The following is a 20313-nucleotide window of genomic DNA, read 5'->3' on the forward strand; positions in this document are numbered from 1 at the left end:
TATTCTTTCTTTCAACAAATATCTTTTTCAGTGTCTATCTTAAACCTCATATCACTCTAACAGTAACAACCAGATAGACAAAATCTCTTACCATATGAAGTATGGTGTTTTAGTTACTTCTCTTATTGCTGAGACAAAATACCCAACATCCAAGGTTAAATGAGGAAAGGTTTATTTCAGCTTACAGTTTATAGAGGTTTCAGCTCATAGTTGGGTGGCTCCAAGGTAAAGTGGCATAGCAGAGGGGCATTGCAGAGGAGAAATAGTTCATTGTAGGCAGAAGGCAGCAAACCAGCAAGGTAGTGAAAAAGCAGCAAGTGACAAGCGATGACCCTCTTTCTATCCCTTACATTCCATCCAGGCTACCTACCCTTAGGGCAGGGTAGCACTCACACCTAGGGTGGGGCAGCTTTAATTGTAGTTTTGCACCATGAATCAACCCCAGCATCATATCCTTGATTCCAGCATCACATACTCTAGATCCAGTCCCCTCTGAAAAGCCCCACCTATGACTGCATGAGGCTTTGGGGTTCAGCTAGATATAAGCCATAACATATGGTATGTTCTAGTGGAAGATAAGTTCTTCATTTAAGAGAGACAAGAGTCAAACCCAGCCACTCTGTCTGGAGAACCTATATAGCACTTTCAAACTTGCAAGAAGCAATCTGCTTGGGCCTGGCCACTGCTACTTACATTCATCATTAAAATTAAAATATCCTATTTCCTCTATTGTAGGACACACAGCTTCTTCCCACTTTAATGGCTGGAATCTGGCTGTATCTTATAATACATGTTAAAAGATATCCATGAGCTGGAGGCAGAAAAGTAAATCATAATATAGCTGCTACTGCTTTTTAAGTGTGGTTTTAGATGACCACAGATTATTTGATCACCAACTCTGGTGAATTTTTAAACAAATATTAACATTAAATGAAATCAAACTTGAAGACTTCTAATATAACTTCCAAAAATCCCGCTACAAAATAATAGTGAAAGGAAAAGATATTATGCATGCAAGAGATCTCTTATCACATACAGTATAATTAAAGGGAGTGGAAATCACAAAATCTCCTGCAACAGACATAGAAACTTCAAAATCTAAATAATTAGGACTCAGATGACAATTGTAGGAAGTTTTTAGCTATTTAGATTGCAGCGATACATGATATATTAAGAGAACCTAAATTATTGGTTTACCCAACAAAAAAAATGCAGACCAGCCAGGTGTAGTGGTGCACACCAGTAATCCCAGCACTGGGGAGGCTGAGGCAGGAGGTTGACTGCTGTGAGTTTGAGGCCAGCCTGGGCTACAAAGTGAGTTCAAGGCCAACCTGCACTACATAGGGAAACCCTGTTTCAAAAAGACAAAAGAGAAAATGCAGACCAAACCTACTACTCTTTGATAAGCTTCAGAACTGCATTGCTGACCTTATGGACACTAAAGGGCTCAAGAGCACAAATAACCTGCTTTATAAAATATACCATATAACTCTGGTTACAAATAATTTCTAAAAACCAAATACTATGCAGAACTTCATTAATGTGAAAAATACCTGAGACAGAAGATTAGGGTGTGGCAAAAGCTGGCTAGAGAAGTAGGCATAACCTATTAATTATAAGAACCCAGACACATGTGCAAAACAGTTCCCATGGACTTCTCTTGAGAACCGGAGCAGGTTTTCAATAGGGTGGCCTAGACTCGTATTATGGCTTGTGTCTACATGTCCCCCTAAAGCCTCATGTGGTGATAGGTGAGGTTTTTTCAGAGGCCGAGGGATCTTGAGTGTGTGATGCTGGAACTGATTAATGCTGCAATGCTAGGATCAAGGGCACTAGGATTGAAGGTATGAGTGCTACCTGCCCTAAGTAGCCTGGATAAGATGTAAGGCATAGAAAGAGCTGTGATCATCCCTTGTTGCTTTGCTGCCCTCTTCCCACTATGAACTGTTTCTCCTGTGCGATGCCACCCGGCCTTGAAATCAGCCGATTATGGACTGAAACGTCTACAAACTGTGAACTAAATAAATCTTTCCTCCTCTAACTTTGCGTGTCTGGTATTATGTCACAACTTCGAGAAAAGTAACTAAGACAATTTGATATCAGGCTGAGGTGGGAGATCTCAGCACCACTTCTCAGGACCTGGATGTAGAAGTTCTCATGGGCTTCCTCAAGATTTTGACAACGTAACAGAAAGGCAGCCATGGGATGTACTGGTCATGGGACAAAAAGGTCTTTAAAAAATTTTTAGATCAAAAAGCAAACATTTGTCTTCCTCTGAAAAAGCTTTCCTGAAACACAAGTTACTCTCATAATTCCTTCACAGAGAGGCTACTGTTTCACCAGGGGGCAGAGCCATACCTTCTCTTCGGAAGAAACGGTCAGCTTGTCACTGGATATCAAGCTGCACACCTGGTCCAGACTCAGGCTGAGAAACTCTTCCCCCAGCATCACCTCCGGAAAGTGTTGCTCTGTTCCAAAAAATAAAAAAGAAGAAGAAGAAGAAGAAGTTAAGAACACAAAGCTGTAACCTACTCCTGCTCTTCTATGAGCAAATGTCACAACAATGTGCAGGACTCAGAGTGCAGGCTTGGGGGTGGGAGTGGCAGTGGGTGGTGGTGGGGGAAGAGGCAGAGAAAGAAGAAACACAGAGGCATCCTGACTAGAGGGCAACTAGCCTTTTAATTCAGCAGCAAAGGCATACATCGCCCTGGGTGATCCTGTTCTGAACATCAACACAGATGAAAATGGGGCAGAGAGATCTGAAGATACATTTTTTCCCTTGTTCTGTAAAATTAATAACAGCCTTGCAGGAAAGCCTCCCAGGGACCTGCCTACATAATTGAGCTCATTTCCCCTCAAGGCATGAACATGGTGCCCCCTGCTACTCAGCCAAACAAAAATGGGTCAGAACAGCTAGACCCATTTTTGGGTCCAGAAGTCTGGGGGTTCTTGTAGGAAGTCAATAGAAGGAAGTCAGAAGATCAGATTATCTTTTCTTGCCCAAAGTCAAGCCTGTTATAGTGAGTCACTCATCCATGTGAAGAGGCCCAGCTAAACATCCATCCCGGTGTGGTGGCAACAAGTTGGCCCCACCACCACTGGGAACAGTCCTTAGCAGCCAGCCTGGGCAGTTGTAAGATGAAAAAAATGTGAGAATAGCTACAGCAAGACAAAACCCATCTCTTATGGCCTGAGGTCCATAAGAGGAAAGTGCCAGGGACAATTCCAACTCTGACATTTGCTTGGACATCACCTTGCCATTACAGAACATTTTAACCACTGAAATGTCACCCACTTCAGAAAGAAGGAACTCAGGCTCGAGTCCTGGCTTTGTCATTCCTGAGCTGTGTCCTTGAGCCAATGAATGGTACCACTTTCTTGGGCTTTACTACCCTCTTCTGGAAAATGGAGGTAACTTTTTTTTTTGTCTTGCTTTGCTCCCAAGCACTGATGAGATTGGATCTGTGAAAGTGTTTTATAAGTTCTTCCTAGGTGAATCCGTCCAAAAGTGGGCAATCTGCCATTTAGCAGGCTCTGGGGCTCGTGGTATTCTTTGACATTTGCACCAGGCCTTGCTCCTTTCTCAGTTCTCTTAAACCCTGCACTATTGAACAGCATCCTTACTCTTTGTTCTCCTGCCTCTTCCCTTCCTTCCTGGTGTCCTGCCTTCACCTTAGTGGTCTCTGGGATAACTCTAAAGGACTACACCTCCCCCCAACTGACAGCTACCTCCACTGGTCAGGATGGACTGTTAAATGAGATTCAGGGTCCCTGAAGGCCTAGAAGACTGCTGAAATATCAAGTCTACTGCAGCTGCATATTAAAAAGGAAAATCAAAGCATATTAAGCCTCTCTTTCACATTCATCAGCTTCCCCAAAGCCAAAGAACTTGAAAAACAATCGTTTCTTGAAAAACAATCATTTTTAATGTTTTATACTTAAATAATTTCAGACTCAAAGAATTTCCACGTGAATTTCTGCCTTCCTCAAAATTCCCTAAATGTTAGTATTTTATTCTCAGGAATTATAAACAATTCCTTTCATCTTTCACTGGAAAAATAAAGGGTTCCCTACTTGTTCCCCATCAGCCTAATGGAATAACTGTGGTCACTGTTCAAGCTCTTCCATCCTGAAACTCAGAAATGTTTACACATAACAAGGCAAATCTAAAAGTCAGATTCTTTATGAAGGGAAGCAATAACTATAAAGCAGATCTTTGCAAAGCTAGTCTTTGTTTCTCCGTATTTGAGTAAGAAAGCCTTCAGTTTGAGGTCTTCAGGAGAGTCTTGCAAACCAGCACCCACACCTCTATGGTGCAGAACCACATCTGGCCTTCCAAACTTTATCTTTGATGAAGCAAAACTCTGATGTTCAGAAGAGGGAGGAGAGGGAAGAGAATAAGCGGAGACAAGAAGGTAAAATTGTGTTTTGGGAAACAAAACCAATGGCTTCCTTCCTACCTCTTTACAAAGTCGATTGGGTTTGGATTTTGAGAAGGAAGAGGAAAGAAGTACAGTAATGCACATTCCATGAGTGATCTGATGAACAAACTAGAAGTAGTCAGAGATCAATGAAAGCAGGAAGTAGTCAGCCTCTTACATCTTTCCATCTCACCCTGTGGGGCACAGCAGGATTTGAATCTAGGTTCCTTCTTTCTGAAGCAGGCTGCTGCTTTGTCCATGAGGAACATTCCACTGAAACCCATTCAGAAACCCTCCCAGAATGCAGTGTCTGGTGGAGAGGAGGCAACAAGGGAAGTAACAGGTAGCAACTGCTTATCCAAGCCTAGTACCCAGAGACCCAGGGGATTCACAGGGCTTGAGCAGAGGAGATAAAGAAAGGGATCAGAAAGGAAATGTGCTCTTCCCATCATCTTGGAGGCTATTAGGATTATTGGGCAGAAGACTCCAAAAAGGCAAATATCTCTAGAAGGCTGTGGTGTGGGGCCAGTTTGCTGGCTATAAATGGAGTCTCTGAGACCAAAGCAAGCATACAGCTCTTAAAACTGAAGCTGTTTATGCCCAAGATGAAACTGAATTCTATTTGGCCAGAAATGTACTTATGTACACAAAGCAGAGAACAACACAGTGACTCCTGGCAGCAAACCAAACAAAACCAAAGTAATCTAGGGAAGGAGAGAACTCATGCCACGGAAACAGTGGTATGGTTTCTGCCAAAAGTGAAAGCAACTTTCCTGTAAAGGCCACAGAATCTGTGTGATACTCCATGCCTCAAGGGCTTAACTAATGAAAAGTAAATAAATAAAAATGGATTTGAAAAGTATGCAAGCAAGCAAGAAGGAAAAATACCTTCTCTCTTCAGTCTGAGGACACAGGTTGAGCCCCAGAATCTTTGGCCTGGAGCCCCTTTTCTGTTAGCAAAACTTAAGGAACAACGGTATAGGAAAAAACAGTACTTCTTGGGAAATAGGAATTCCCCAAAAGACAGTGTATTCAAGTCAGCCTCCTGCACAGTTGCTTCCCAGAAAGTACTCACTCTGCCTCCAGGACATACTTTCTTGTGAATCATCTTCTACTTTTAACAATTATTTTTGTTTTGTTTTTCTTTGCCTTTAATATATTAACAGAGAATATGGTAAAGGCCCTTAATTAAGACAAGACCTGGGTTCAGCTCTTATAGTCACTTTTTTCCAGGATTTGGTTTCCTCACCCATAAAATAAAACCATAATTAATACCTGACCTAGGTCTTGGGATTGTTTTGAAGCCCAAAGATAATAATATATACTAGCCTATTTTGGAATTTTTAAGAACCTCTTTAGAAATGAAAGATGATTACTATTGGCCCATGTTCCTCTTTCAGAAAGTCCAGTTCTGGAGATAGGACCATTTTTTAATAGAGACACTTTTGCACAGCACTGAGACATCCTCCAGGACTGCAGGGATATGGGCTATAAGGTTGTAAAGACTGAGTTTAAATTCACTGAATTCAATAAACATTCCAGTATACAAGTTATTCAATATCCTAAGGCTGTAGTTTTCCCACCTATTGAATGGTACTAATAATAGTATTTATCTTATAAAGGTGCTATGGGTATTAAATAAGCAAATATATAAAAACTGATATTTATTGAGGTCATTATAAAGATGATTAGTGATAAATAGCTATAACTGTACAAAATACCAAATACAACATTTCTTGTTAAACAAAGAAGAAGGAACTTAGCTGATGCCTATGAAGGAGCCTACTAGCTCACAAGAGAGCTAAAATTTGGTATCAATAATTCCAACCCAAAGTCCACAGGGCCTTGACTGGCAGTAATGCTTCAAGGATAAACAAAAGCATGGGAGCAGGAAAATTCAGAGCAGAGTAGACAACACCAACACTGGAGCCTAGCTACAGCCTGTGCTGCCTTTGGTCATCTAACAAAGACTTAATGAACATTCACTAATCATTTGGAACTGTGCCAGGCTCACGGGAATGCAATGGATGGGCAAGGCTAGACCTTGGGGGAGAGGGGTAGAACATCTTTTATTAACCATGGGCTAGCCTCTTGCAGGAGAGCTCTCCAATAACAAGATCCAACTTTCTTCTCTTTTCACTTCTTTTCCCTTAAAGAGCAGAGACAAAGGAAAAAGAAGTCAACTAACTAAGGGTTCTGGTTAAGAGTCCTAACTAACAAACCTTAACATTGTTTAAGTTCCTGATTAATAGAATACAACTTTTGTATTCCTGTTCATTTACATAAGAAATTATAGCAAAGAGAGGCAGGCTCCACATAACTCCTAGTCCTTTCCCCGCTGGATAATACACACAATCACACCTTCTAAATGTTGAGACGATGAGAAAACAGGGGGTATACACCCAGAAAAGTGTTTTCTCTGGAGGCGCAGGTGAATCTTCTCAAGGAAGTAGGCATGGGAGGGTTCAGAATTTCTAATACTAGCTAACACAGTGCTAGAAATTTTCTATATATTATGTTCCCAAATATTCCCAAAAGCTCTGCAAATTAATCTTTCTGAGCAAATAAGATCCAAAATGTACAACAGATATTGTAAAATGAGAAGAAACTGTTCAAAAGGAAAGAGAAACTGGGATGGGAGAAAGGAAAACAGAAAAAAATATATATAAGATAATTAAGATACTTATACTACTAATTTCTCCTAGTTCATTGAAAAGGAATGTTTGTGCTAATTTTGTCTGGACAAATAAATGCCTATATCTCATTCTTTGAATAACTAATTTAAAGTTAACAATACACAATGTATTAACCATTGTTACCCTATTATCTTCTTTTGAAATTTTGGGTTTGTTTCCTCTTTAAAATAAAAAAAAAATTTAATTAATCTTTCCATTTTATAGATAGAGAAACAGAAGCTTAGAAAACCTAAGTTATGTGCTTGGGTTCACACAACAGCAGTTATAGAGCCAGACTTTGAAGGCAATTTGTTTGATTATAATAACAAACATTCTGTTGAGTTTACCTTAGTCCTTAAGATCATAAAAGCCAGTTCTGAGCAGGCCACGGGGGTGAAATTTAATACAGACATTAGAAACTTTAAGAATTTCTTTCAGGGGAAAGGGAGAGAGAAAGAGGGAGACCGAGACAGACAGAGAGACAGAGACAGACAAACACAGAAAGGACATAAACCTAAGGATCTTTCTTTAAAAAAAAAATAATAATAATCCACCAAACTAGATGAAGAGATATTCTTCAGTAGTGACAAAGCCCCCCAAAAAAAACAGGAAGTGATTACTGCCATAGCCCTAATAATGCTGCTTTCTGTCAAACTGGAACTGGAAGTCCCATGAGGGCAGACACTAAGTTTATGTTATCTGACACTAAATCCCCCTGCCCAACACAGTGTCTATACCTACTAAGCTCTGGAATGGTACTGCACTTCCACGCCCACTCTTCCGGGCTGCATATGGCTCAGGCAACCTCCCAACTATTCCCAACCCTCTTCCTACCTCTTTTATAGGTGAAATGTACCAGAGCCTTTTATCTAAGGCTAAGCCAGTGGTGGCGAAGTTATGGGATGTGTGCCACAGTGGGCACCCAGAGCCCTCTCTGTTGACACATAAGCCAAGTATGTGAGTTGTCTTTTTCTAAACTAAAACCTCAGTATTCAGGTTTAATTGCAATGTTGGCACTTTATGATAAATAAGTGGCTTTGGGGTTACAGTTTGGACACTCAGACTTTAGAAGGTTCACTGTCACTGATCTAAGCTAGAACCCCAGGACAAATGGATCTGATAATCCACCTGTGACTTATTTAACCTCCAGAGATAAAATGAACCCTGTAGCCAGATGTGGTGGTGCACGCCTGTAATCCCAGCACTCAGGAGGCTGAGGCAGGAGGATCGTTGCGAGTTCGAGGCCAACCTGGGCTACAAAGTGAGCTCAAGTCCAGCCTGAACTGCATAGTGAGACCCTGTCTCAAAAAAGACCGAAAAAAAAAAAAAAATGAACCCTGTAATTCCCAGGGCCATTGGCTCCACGGGATAGGAGCGCATGCTGTGAACTGAGCCACTAGCCACAGCCACAGCAAAGCCTAGCTGACACAAATGAACACACAAACAGAACCAAAATGTGGCAAGGTGAAAAAATAAAACAACTATTTTATGTCTCTCTCCTGCTCTAGATTGCTATATTTTTAGAGAACAGAGGCAAACTTTCCTGAAACAATATTTGACTTTCTAAGCTCAATGTATCTCTTCTCCAGGGAGAAGGCTTTGCTCCAGAAATAAAAGAGACCTACCCTGACCTCTTCCCCAAAGGGTCAGGACTGCTAGGCCAGACTCCCAATATTATTACCTCCACCTTCCCCAGGGGAGTAGGACATGAGCTTTTTCCATGTTGACTCTCTGTGTTGACTTTCCATGTTGACTCCAGAAATATATGCATTGTCCCTCCCTGTCACACACACTGCTTCTCCCTTTCTCCCTCTGTCTCCCTGTCTGCTACACATAAACACACACACACACACAACCTCACACAACCACAGAACCAAGGGCTGTATCAAAACTACACAGTTATCTGCACTACTCATACAATCCTGAAGTTCCGTATGACCCTGAAAATGAAGAAACAAGTTTCCTAAAACCCCCACAAAGATTAGTTAGCCACAAAACTGTGTCTGTGTTGCTGCTTCATTTGCCGCCTTCAAGTTAGAATCAGGAAGTCAAGGGCAACAGGAGTGGCAGGGGTCGACAGGCTGCACTGGCCTGCTTGGGCTGAGACAGGAGTGCTGGGGCTCAGAGCACACGCCTCATGAATCCTGGTACTGCCACCTGAAAGCTATGTTACCTTGAGCAAGCCACTAAACCTCTCTGGGGCTTTAGCTTCTTCACCTGTCAATTGAGAAAATGATAAATACTTCTTATGATCAGGTGATCAAAGTGAAGTGATGCCCACAAAGCATGTAGCACCGTGCCTGCGCACAGCAAGTTCCTTCTGCCATTATCAGCATCGCTAGCGTCCTCTCCCAGTGCCACTAGGACAGTAGCCTTAGAAGAAGACCCTTCATGAGTCAGAGGGCCATGTTTTTTAAATGCTTTGCCAAACCTTTCTCTCGCCCTTAATTTAATTACTTCATTCCATGATCTCAAATGGCTCAATCAACTGAAAAACACCCATTTTTCTCTAAGAGCACATGAAATCTTATGGCTTTTCCATCCTGCAGCTGGAGGGTTTCAGTTTAGCTCTGGCAGGCTGATGTAAACAACATGTCCAAAGAATTTTAATTGCCATTTCATTAATGAGGTCCTATTAACATCCCTCCCAACCAGCTCTGCTGATGGCCTAGCACATGGCCATCCAAATTACCAAACAACAAAGTCCCCATAAACCTGGGCCCTGGCCTCTGAGGTTAACGATTAAGCAGTGCTGGAAACAATAATGAGGTAGAAGAAACAGGCTGTGCAAAACACTAGGGTCCGCCTCCCAGCTTCTTGCCACCAGCAAGGACTAGGGTCCTTTCAGCTGGAAGAAGGGGTCTGAGCAGTCAGCTTCTATAGGTGGCACTGCCCTCCTCCACTAAACAATAACACCTGTAATGGCAAAAGTCTGAGGGCATCCTGAGAAGGAACCTGGATCCAGAGGAAGGAGGGATTGCTGCAGCAGCAAGAAACAGAGCTGCTCCACACAGGAAACCGAACAGGCTTTTGAATGAAGGGCAGAGATGCTCCAACCTCCACGAAGTCTGTTCTCACCAGGGAGGCTGGAGACTTAACAGAAAGAAAGAGCTAGACTTAAAAATAAGCACCTTCTAACCAAGGGAGAAATCTGGCAATGTTTTGTTTTTGTTTTGTTTTGTTAATTTTTTGTTTTTGGTGCTGGGGATCAAACCCAGGACATGCTAGGCAAGGGGGATCTCCCACCAAGCTATAGCCTCAGTCCTAGCAAAACTTTTACATACACATTCTCCTCAGTCTGACAATTATACTACAAAGGTTATATCCTTTAGGTATACTTGCAAGTATACTCCAAAATATTGTGGATAATCTCACTTAGTCACTTGCTATAAAAGAAAAAACTGGAAACATTAATATCCACCAAGCAAGGGCTAGTGAAATAAATTATAATTTATCCATATGACACAAAAGACAAAAAGAGTGAGATAGCCACAAGATTTTGTGTTAAGTCAAACAGAAGTATAATGAATAGAGAATGCTTCTACTTGTGTCAGTTAAAAATCATAATATAGCTAGGCACTTGGGAGGCTGAGGCTGGAGGATTGCTGTGAGCTCGAGGCCTGCCTGGGCTACAAAGTGAGTTCAAAACCAGCCTGAACTGCACAGTGAAACCCTGTCTCAAAAAGGCAAAAAAAAAAAAAATCATAACATATAAATTCTATAGGGATAGCAAATACACTTGTACTGTTTGCATGATGAGTGCAAGCTGCTTTTATTGAATATATTCTCTGAAGTCTTAAAACACCAGTATAAATATATATCTACTGTACAGGAAAATGTTCAGAATATAGTACTAAGGATTTTTTAAGGGGTTGGGGATTTAGCTCAGCAGCATAGGGCCTGCCTGGCAAGTGCAAGGTTGTGAGTTCAATTCCCAGTACCAGAAAAAAAACAAAAAAAAAGGATTTTTTAAGCTGGAAACTATGTATGCATGATATGCATGTGAAAAAGATCTGAAGGACCCAGAAGAATATATACAAAGGTGCTGCCTGTGGTTCTCTCTGGGTAGGAGTGTGGTGTTTTCCATGTTTTTGTTCCCTGTCTGCTTCTTCTGTAATGATCAGGGATGGGTTTTGTACTAAAGTAGCAATAATAATACATTATAAAAAGAAAACTTTATTGGACAAGGAAAAAGGACAGGGTTCAGAGGCAAAGCTGGGAGTATAGACAAGGGAAAGCAGTGCCCAGCTGACCAGAGAATGAGGAGGGTGGGGGAGGCAGCTTGGAGCATACCTGTCTGCATGGGTGGATAGAGAGAAATCAAGGCAAAAGCCCTGGAAATGGCTCTCCTTCCTCAGACTATATGTGGTTCTCACTCAAAGATTTATAGTAACCCAAGGATCCTGGTCTTTCCAACATGGACCCAGTGCAGCTGATGAGGCATATACCCTGGGAATATCTAATTCTACAGAACACTCTCCTTCCTGCCCCACCCACCCCCAAACCATGCTGGAAACAGAGAAGGATGTACTATAACCATCACAAAGGAGAGAACAGGCTCAGGGTCACTCTGGCCCAAAGTGTTGGCTGGTCTGATTCCGGTTCTGATAATTTCTAGGTTTAAAACACCTTCTAATGCTGGGCATACACCCAGGGAGTCCTTTAATCACAGGACCAACACTGTCCCTTGCATGTGACCCGAGGGGAAATACACACTCCCACACACATGGTGTCACTAAGTGCCAAATCTGTCTCAAGAAGTAGTGACGGCAGAGAGCACCAAGTCCCATCTAAAGTCAGCAGTGAAAAACCAAGGAAACACAGCAGACCCACCTCAGTGCACAGGGGTAAGCAAACATAGTCATTCTCCACTTCCTTCTCTAGCACCACACAGTTTTACCTTCACTTCTTCTAATGTCTTTCCTCATGGTCTTATCAACTTGTGCATTCTCATCCCACCTTAAAAATATGAAGTCCCTGTTGTGCACAGCAACGGGCTGCAAAGCAAACAATCTAGGAGATAGGCACAGGCTCCACAGAAGGCTCACATCATAGAGAGGAGGCTTCCAGCATGAAGATCATGCCATGAGCCAGAGAAAGCAGGACGGCTCACTCATGCAGTGAGAAACAGGCTCGTGTGTCCAGGAGGAAGCAGCCCAACTGGAAAGAGGAGGAGACACCCACACAGTGCTTCCTTGCCCCAAGATGACTACATACTCTGTGTCTAGCCGACAGCTGTGTGTCTGTCTATACTGTCTGTGATTGGGATTTGGCGACTACATGCAAAAGCTTACAGGAAAACACTTTCAATGGAAAATGCCAACTCTAGCCAGCCACACTCCTCACTTATTGGCTCACAGGGCTACACTATGTTCAAACTGGGCCTGGAACCTACAGAGGGCAATAGTTAGAAACACTGCCTCTGGACTCAGCATTATTTGGGTTTGAATTCTGCTTCTGTCCCTACTAACTCTATGACCTCAAATTATTTCACTTCTGTGTGCCTTGGGTTTTTCCAGCTGTTGTATGCATTACATGAGATCATGCCCAGAAGATGCTTAGCATGGGGTATGACCCAAAGTAAGAGCTTATTAAATGCTAAGATAATTAATCAGAGGATCCATATACACACGTGCACACACACACACACACACACACACACACACACACCATAATGCTGCCAGAACCCAGTATCTATGATGGCATCAAGACTGGGGACACCAAGATGGATGTAGTCCCAAATGCATCATCTCCAGTTACGCACACAGACAGGGAGGCACCTCACCATTAGATAGAGAAAGGAGCAAGGGGGTAAAACACAGATGTTGAAAGAGGGGAAAGGCCAGGCTAGGAGGTCTGGTAGCCTGTGTTAAAGGTAAGGGTTCAGCACATTCCCCAAACCTCAGTCTATGTCAGCCCACCACAAAAAAATGGGATATATACTGTATGTATACGTGTGCACACACATGGTAGGCAGAAACAGAGGGCTAATGAGGGAGACAAGGAAGGAGGAAATAGAGAACTAGCATCTAAGCCTTCTCCTCTTGCCACTCCACCAGCAAACACTTGTAACAGGAATTTGTACCACAGATGCTGGTGTTAGCCAAGCTCTCAGCTTGTGCCAAAGCAAAGCCTGAGCACATCCCTCAAGAAAGTGGCCTCTTCACAAGCTAGGCCAAAGAACTCTCACATGGGAGAGGAAGGGTTCCCTTTACCAAATGCAAATGGTAGGGAACATGCACGCAAAGCACAAGAGGGAGCACACACACAGGAGAGTCAAGGTTCAGAGCTAGGACAAATCAGCAGGCTCTAAGACTGGGGCTACTGAAACATGTCCTTCACAAATGCCATCATCACCCAGACCATCTTAACAACTGGTCACATGTGTGTCCTCACTGACAAAGCTCAAGAAGAAATGAGAATCTCTGCAGGCTCTTAAGGTCAGGGGCTTGATGAGAGAACAAAAGATACCAAGAGACAGAGCAAATCCTTGCTGCCTGGTGGACCAAGGGGCTAGTGTAACACAGACAGCAGCAGGTGGGCAGCCACCAGGTCCTCAGCTCATTTCTGCACACGAGCTAGACAGGAGACAGAATAGAACAACAGTGTAACAGTGCTTGTTTGGAAGGGAAAATGAGGGGTCTAGAGGTGGAGGTGTGGTTTTTCTGTGGTGCTGGGGATCAAACCCAGGGCCTTGTGCATGCAAGCCAGGAGTTCTACCACTGAGCCACATCCCCAGGCCTTTGTTTTGTTTTTGCAAAGAAGGAGGTAGCCACAAGGGAATCTATCAATTAAAATGACCAGAACCATTTCCTAGGTCACTGATGATCTTTCCTTCCAGCTGAAATAAATGTAAACAAAGATTTTTGTCCTGCTAAACATGATGGGGTGAATATTTGTGTTCATCTCTACTCCCTCCCAAGGCTCCATTAAAATAATGTGCCAGGGAGACTATATTCCAGAAAAATAAAATGGAATCAAGGCATTATCAGATGGAAAAGTATTGTTCAACTATATCTGACAAGAATTAGTGGCAATAGCATTTAACAGTAGTGATGCTGTACATGACTAACCTCTGTTGTGAGGTTGACAGTAGGACAAAAAAGATTAGGTGAGAGTGTGTGTACATAGGGAAAGCATGTGACAGTCCAGTCACACTTTTCTGGAGTAGCCAGCCGCTCAGATCCAAAACCAATGCATCAAAAATTAACACTAGGTATAAATTACTTAGACAAATGGTAAAGAAGCTTTCAGATGAATCAGAACTTACATTGTAATTCTTTTAGGATTGAAAGGTGTGGCTCTAGAAAGCAATACTTGGTGTAGAAAGAAAGACAAGAGGGTAATAGTTTATCATGAGAAACCTGGTAATAGTATTTGACTTTTACTATGTTTATAGAACACTTTGACCAAAAAGTGTTTTAAACAACAACAACAAAGATCTATTTCAACACCTAACTCGACCTGCTCCTCTACTCCTCAAGACTTCTCAGATCTCCTTTCTCTACTGTCTGTACTATTCATCCAGAAATTAATCATGTTCTACTTGGCAATGAACTGAACTTGTCTGATGTTAATTATCTTTATACCTGTGCCTTGTCTCGCTAAGTTACAGCTACTTCACAGCAGAGACCACTTTTCATAATCAGTGAGGAGTCCACAGCAGACCTGGTGATTATCTTTACAAGTTCAGTACAGGAACAGCAGCCTCGTCCCCCATTACCTGCATAGGCATTGGCCTGCTGCAGAAGGTCTGTGCAGGTATGCACATCTGCAAATGCGCGGATGCCCAGGCAATTGGTGGGATGTAACTGAGACTGCAAGAAGTCACAGCAGTTCTGCCTGACGTCCATGAGTTGTAGCAAGCTGGCCGCTGGGAGCAGCACCTGCAAGAGAAGATGACATTCTGAAACACTGGATTCCACTGACAGGGACTCTTCCCTTTCACACACTGTTCCAATCATGTTCCCAAGCTCATGATCAATTCTTGGATCTCTACTGCCTACCCAGTAAACTCAAACTTCCCAGCTTGGTTTCTAGCCTTATTTCCCACTATTCTCAGCTTCATGGACATAAGCACCAGCAGATTCTTCGTATCCCTACAGCAGTGGTTCACATAGGTGCTTCCCCAGATCGCAGAGGACCTTATTAAAATGCAGATTCTAATCCAGTAGGTTGAGGGTAGGCCGGAGGGCCCAGATATCTATGCAGAACTCAGATGATATTTGAAGCTACTGATCTCTGAGCCACCATGTGCATAGCAAACCCCTGCCCACATGCACACACACATACACATACACACAGGTACACTCTATAGCACAGGTTCTCATACTTGGAACACTGGAATCATCTGAAAGATTTTAATACTGATGCCTTGGTGTCACCTCTGAAGAGGTTAACTTATAGGTATGGTGTGTGGCCTGAGCACTAGGTGTTTTTAAAGCTCCCCAAATATTTCTAATGGTCATCCAAGTTTGAGAACTGCTGCCTGACGGTCTTTAATGTACTGTTTTCACTCAGAAAGGTACTTAATTGAGTTGCTCCCTAGCTCATTTACTACTTAACTGCTGAGGGTCTAAGTGCCAGGCACTAGTCTAGACTTTAAGACTCAGGAGTAAGCAAAATAAACAAGATGCTCCTTTTATGGAGCTCAGAGGCTACCAGAACAAAAAGAGTCATTCTCAAATCCCTTGGGATTTAGGCAATTATATTTTATTCCCCTGCCCGACAGATAAAAAGTAAAGAACCTCTTTGGGTACATTTTCCGAGAAAGGAGAACTGAATTTTCTCTGCAAAGGTCATGGGCCACATGAGTATTTATACTGTATGCAGGAAGACATAAATAGTTCTTGCTCAGGTGTGTGTGTGTGTGTGTTTTTCCTGCCGGCCAGGGAAGACTGGCTTGAGCAGGCCAGCTGGACGCTCAGACTGCCAACCCCTGTCAGGTTTCCTTAGAGCTTTCTCATAGCTGCTGAAGCCTGCTTTTAAGGTCAAAACACACAGAATGAAAGCCAAAGCCCTGTTCCACTCCAACTCTGCTATCCCATGTAAGGGACATGTAGTCAGAATGACTTTCTAAAAAGAAATTTGGGCAGAAAAATCACAGAATAGAACAGTAAGATTTAAGGCTGCCCTTGACTCAAACTTTTGCTTTCAGCTGCTCCACTGGTTCACTGAGGGACTGAGCTGGAAAGACCCCAGCTGTTCCTATCCACAAGGGTTTGTCCAGGAAGACAAGGCCAGTGGACACATTTGTTTTCTTTATTTGGGGCACTACAAAAGTCTTTTTTTAATGATTTAAATTCTAGACCTTGCCCTTGCCCACAACAGCTCTGAGCCCTTACCTCTGACTCTCACTGTATCTGTGTGCTCAGGCCAAAAGCTCCGCCCCACTGCCCATGCTTAAGCTTTGTCTTTTCACTAGGAACAAACTTTCCTGGTTGGCCTAGGAAAGACTTCCAAAGACTTTCTGTACTAAAACTGGGACAGTTGGTACCCTTTATTACCCCTGCCCACATGCAGTAACCATCAAGACCCCCGCTGTCGGTGGCCATACTCTGAACTATGTCTACTTTCATCAAGGAGAGATCTACCTACCTCCAGCTTAATTAAACTCCCTCACAATAGCTGAGCGCTAGAAAGCCTGGTATTTCTCCCTTCCTCCACCTTCTCTTCCACTTGCCCATGTCCCCAGTAAGACAGCAGTAAATCAGCAATATGTCCTTGATATTTTCTGGCCCACTGATTCATTCCCAAGGAAGATAAAAATCACCCTCACCTCAGAGTTGTAGGCCATTGGCAAACACAGCCAGGATCCAAATCTAACCACCGGAGCTCTATCCCCACTAGGTAGCCACCACCCCCACTGAGCAGCCATAAACTGGGAAAGTCAATTAACCTGTGAGCTTGCTCAGCCTGGCCAAATAGATTCCAGGACCAGATTAGTTTCTGCCGGGTCTTTAAGTGTAGATCCATTAACCGCTTTTGCTGAATACACACCAGAAATGGAAAGCTCTGCTCCAAGTCCCCAAATGACCTCCATGGCACCTCCCTGATCAACACCAGCTACGAAGCTGAACTAAGGGCCATAGGCTGACCAATCATCCTGACGTTTCTGAACCTTGTCGGGTTTAGCACAAGTCCCACGTCCCAGGAGACCTCTCAGTTCTAGCAAACTGGGATACTTATTTGGTCTATGTTGGAGCTACTCTGACCACAACTCCCCGGATTTCCGAGAGTCCAGCCTACCCCTAGACTGCATTCCTTGCCACATCTCAGCAAGATCACATTCCCTTCCTCACCAGAAAGACAGCAATATGGCTTGGAGCTTATGTTCTCAAACTTGCGACCACCAGCTAGAGAAGTATAATACTAAATGTTTCTTGAACATATTCCTTATGTTACACTTTCAGTTTTTAAAACCTCCCTGGACAGACCTACCCATACAGGTTTCACCTTCCCAACTGTCCATTTACTAGGAAAAACTTAGGAGGCTTTCCACCTTTCCATACCCCTCATCCTGTTTAGGTCCCATCCTGCCCCAGAGCATTTCTGAATGGCTTCCTAAACTAAACAGGGCTTGTGGTTTCTCAAATTGCTCTTTCCACCTCTTGAATCTTACACTGAGATAGCTATGTGAGTCAAAGGCCCTTTTCTTCCCTCTACTTGCTTTATACAGGAGGGCATGAAGACGTCAAGGAAGTTAGCATACTGAGAAAGATGATTTGGAGGCTGGAAGATATGTAACTGCTCAAACAGTGCATCTCAGGAATGAGCTGAGGTCCAATTCAATGGAGCACTGGGCTCTGGGTCCAAGTGCAAAACAAATCCCGCTGGGATGAAAACATCCATGAGGTGACATAAATATCGTCAGTTCCCTCTCCCCTCATCCACAGAGCTTTGAGACGACTTCATCTCGCCTTCTCTTGTTTGAAACTACGCTTTCAAGAGGCATCAGGAACAAGATTACGACCAGGTGGCCAAGCCCAGCCCTCAGCTTCAAAGTGAGACTGTCCTGGTAGAGCCACTAAGGCAGGACTGTGTGAGCCCTGGAGGGAGGAGGCTGGGACCTCCCGTCAGAATGAAAGATCACCCTGAAAAATCTTCAGTCTTGCCTTTTACTACCTCAGCCTTACACCTGGGAAGACAGGTCCCGCAATGGCCTCCAGCAGAGAGTTTGTAGTCTCTTTTTCTGCTTGCAAATGGCCAGCCCTCCTTTTTTCATGGCAGGCCCTTTTTGTTTTTTCTCCCCTCAGATACATGAAAACACTGCAGAGGATATCCCGTCACAGAGTTTGTTTCCTTTAGCAAAAACAAAAGGAAATGCCCTGCCTCAGAAAGCACCTACTCTTGGACCTCCAGGGAGGTAGGGCCAGGCTCATAGAGAGGCACCAGCCAGACTGCCAGGTGACAGGACCAGCCAGGGCCTCTCCCCCGGCTACATGGTACAGAAACAGTGCTAAATTAAAACCTGTTGAGAGAAAGAAGGTCGAACAGAAAATAGAGACAGTTGTATAGATGAGCAGGAAAGCCGGCAGAATAGTCCTGAGATTGCAAGTATCATTTTCCATTTTGACTTCACTTATCAGCCATGTAACTGAGGACAAAGTGCCTCAGTCTCCTGTATAGTAAAGTGAGGACAATCATGGGACTGCTTTCAAACTTGTGTGGATCAGATGAGGAAATACAGTTAAACCCTGAACACAGGGGTTGATACAGAGAGAGTGCTCAGTTAAGGTTAATGTCGGTCTCTATTATGATTAGTCATGAGGAACTGAAGCCAAAGTTCTGACCATTCATCTAACAGGAAACTAGAGTTCACCACCAAGGCACAGAGAGTTGGGAGAGAACTGGATTCAGCTCTCCACTCCCGCTCTTACACTATGTGACTGCGGCAGATTGCTTTCCCTTTTTGATCAGTTTCTTTAACTATAAAAGAGGGATCTTAGTCATCCCACTGGTTGGTTATGAAAAGTAAATAGTGTACATGCGGTGACTAGCACATGCCTGGCTCATAATCAGGATTAGCAAATATCAGAATTGCTATCACTTCCATCAGAGGACAACTCAAGATCTTCCCAAGAGACTAAGTGTACAACTCTCACGGTCATTAAACCAAGCCCTGACCTCTGGCCGCAGGAAAGCCCCTGTGCTAGCCCCCAGGTTCAGCTCCCTAGTGTACTAAATCCTCAGCAAACACTGTCTTCACAGATAACATACAAGCAGCTGCCTCAGTAGACAAGTAATAGCAGGGTAAAGAATCAACAGTTTGATGTAAATTCTTCTTCTCACACTTTTTTTGTTGTTGTTCTTGTCCCCCAAGGTCATCCAGACCTGAGCACAGCTGGGAGTGAGAAGCAGCAGGAAAAGCGTATCGGTATACTGTATTGATTCCAAATAATGACACTGCTCTCAAGGGGCCACACGGTGCCTTTCAGCAGAACTGCTGTACCTGCCAGCCCAGCCCGACTCCACGCTCACAGATGAAGACAGTAGGCCCTGAGAGAGGCTCGCTCACAGATCAGTGGGGACCTGGACAGTCAGCAGAGGCAGCCTGACCACCCAGCCACCCTCCAAGATGAGACCCAAATATGTGGCATCTGCTCAGTGAGGTCTGCCACGGCTGTCCTCATCAAGGAAGTGATGATTGTTTCCCACCTCCTGGGCACCTCATCCCAGCCGCACCACGCCGAAGGATACCTGTTGCTTAGCCATCTGTCTCCAGATAGAGACAGAGAGCCTGTCCAGCACCCTCTTTGTCCATACTGTCTGCTAGGGCTGAGTGGGAGCTCAGGAAACCATGCACTGAGTGAGGGATTGAATGAATAAGACAAGCCCCACACCATGTGCCATGAGGAAGGAGGAGGGACGAGGCAGCCCGAGCCCTCTGCCTCCCGGATCATGCTTTCTTTCCACTGACTACTTAGCAGATCTCAGAGATCTCTCCTCAGAGCAACAGCTGGCACCTACCCCAGGTCTCTAGTCTTGCCAAGCACTCTAGGCACACCCAGGGCAAGATGTACCCCAAACTGCCCTCCTCCTGGGAGAATTACTGGACACTTCTAGGTCAGATTGGCTCGGTTTCTGTCCTACCCCTTACCATGGATCCAAATCCCTATCTGCGGGGCTGGGGATTTAGCTCAGCGGCAAAAGCGCCTGCCTGGCAAGCGCAAGGTCGTGAGTTCAGTTCCTGGTACCGGAGAAAAACCAAAAAAAAA

At 43.8% G+C, this 20313-nt stretch overlaps 1 protein-coding gene across 6 annotated transcripts in view; it reads right to left on the reverse strand.

Annotated features, from left to right (window-relative positions):
* The window catches only part of Klhl3 (kelch-like family member 3), a 123471-nt gene that overhangs the window by 47736 nt on the left and 55422 nt on the right, over nucleotides 1–20313 (reverse strand). For all 6 annotated transcript variants that reach the window (XM_005376506.1, XM_005376502.2, XM_013506859.1 and 3 more), the window contains 2 exons: nucleotides 14820–14982; nucleotides 2359–2468 (listed from right to left, as the gene is read on the reverse strand). In XM_005376506.1, coding sequence (XP_005376563.1) covers nucleotides 2359–2468; nucleotides 14820–14982 — 273 coding nt within the window. The remainder of the gene's footprint in view (nucleotides 1–2358; nucleotides 2469–14819; nucleotides 14983–20313) is intronic.

This window comes from Chinchilla lanigera, unplaced genomic scaffold (genome assembly GCF_000276665.1).
Source record: "Chinchilla lanigera isolate Chin_1 unplaced genomic scaffold, ChiLan1.0 scaffold00007, whole genome shotgun sequence".
Taxonomy (NCBI): Eukaryota; Metazoa; Chordata; class Mammalia; order Rodentia; family Chinchillidae; genus Chinchilla; species Chinchilla lanigera.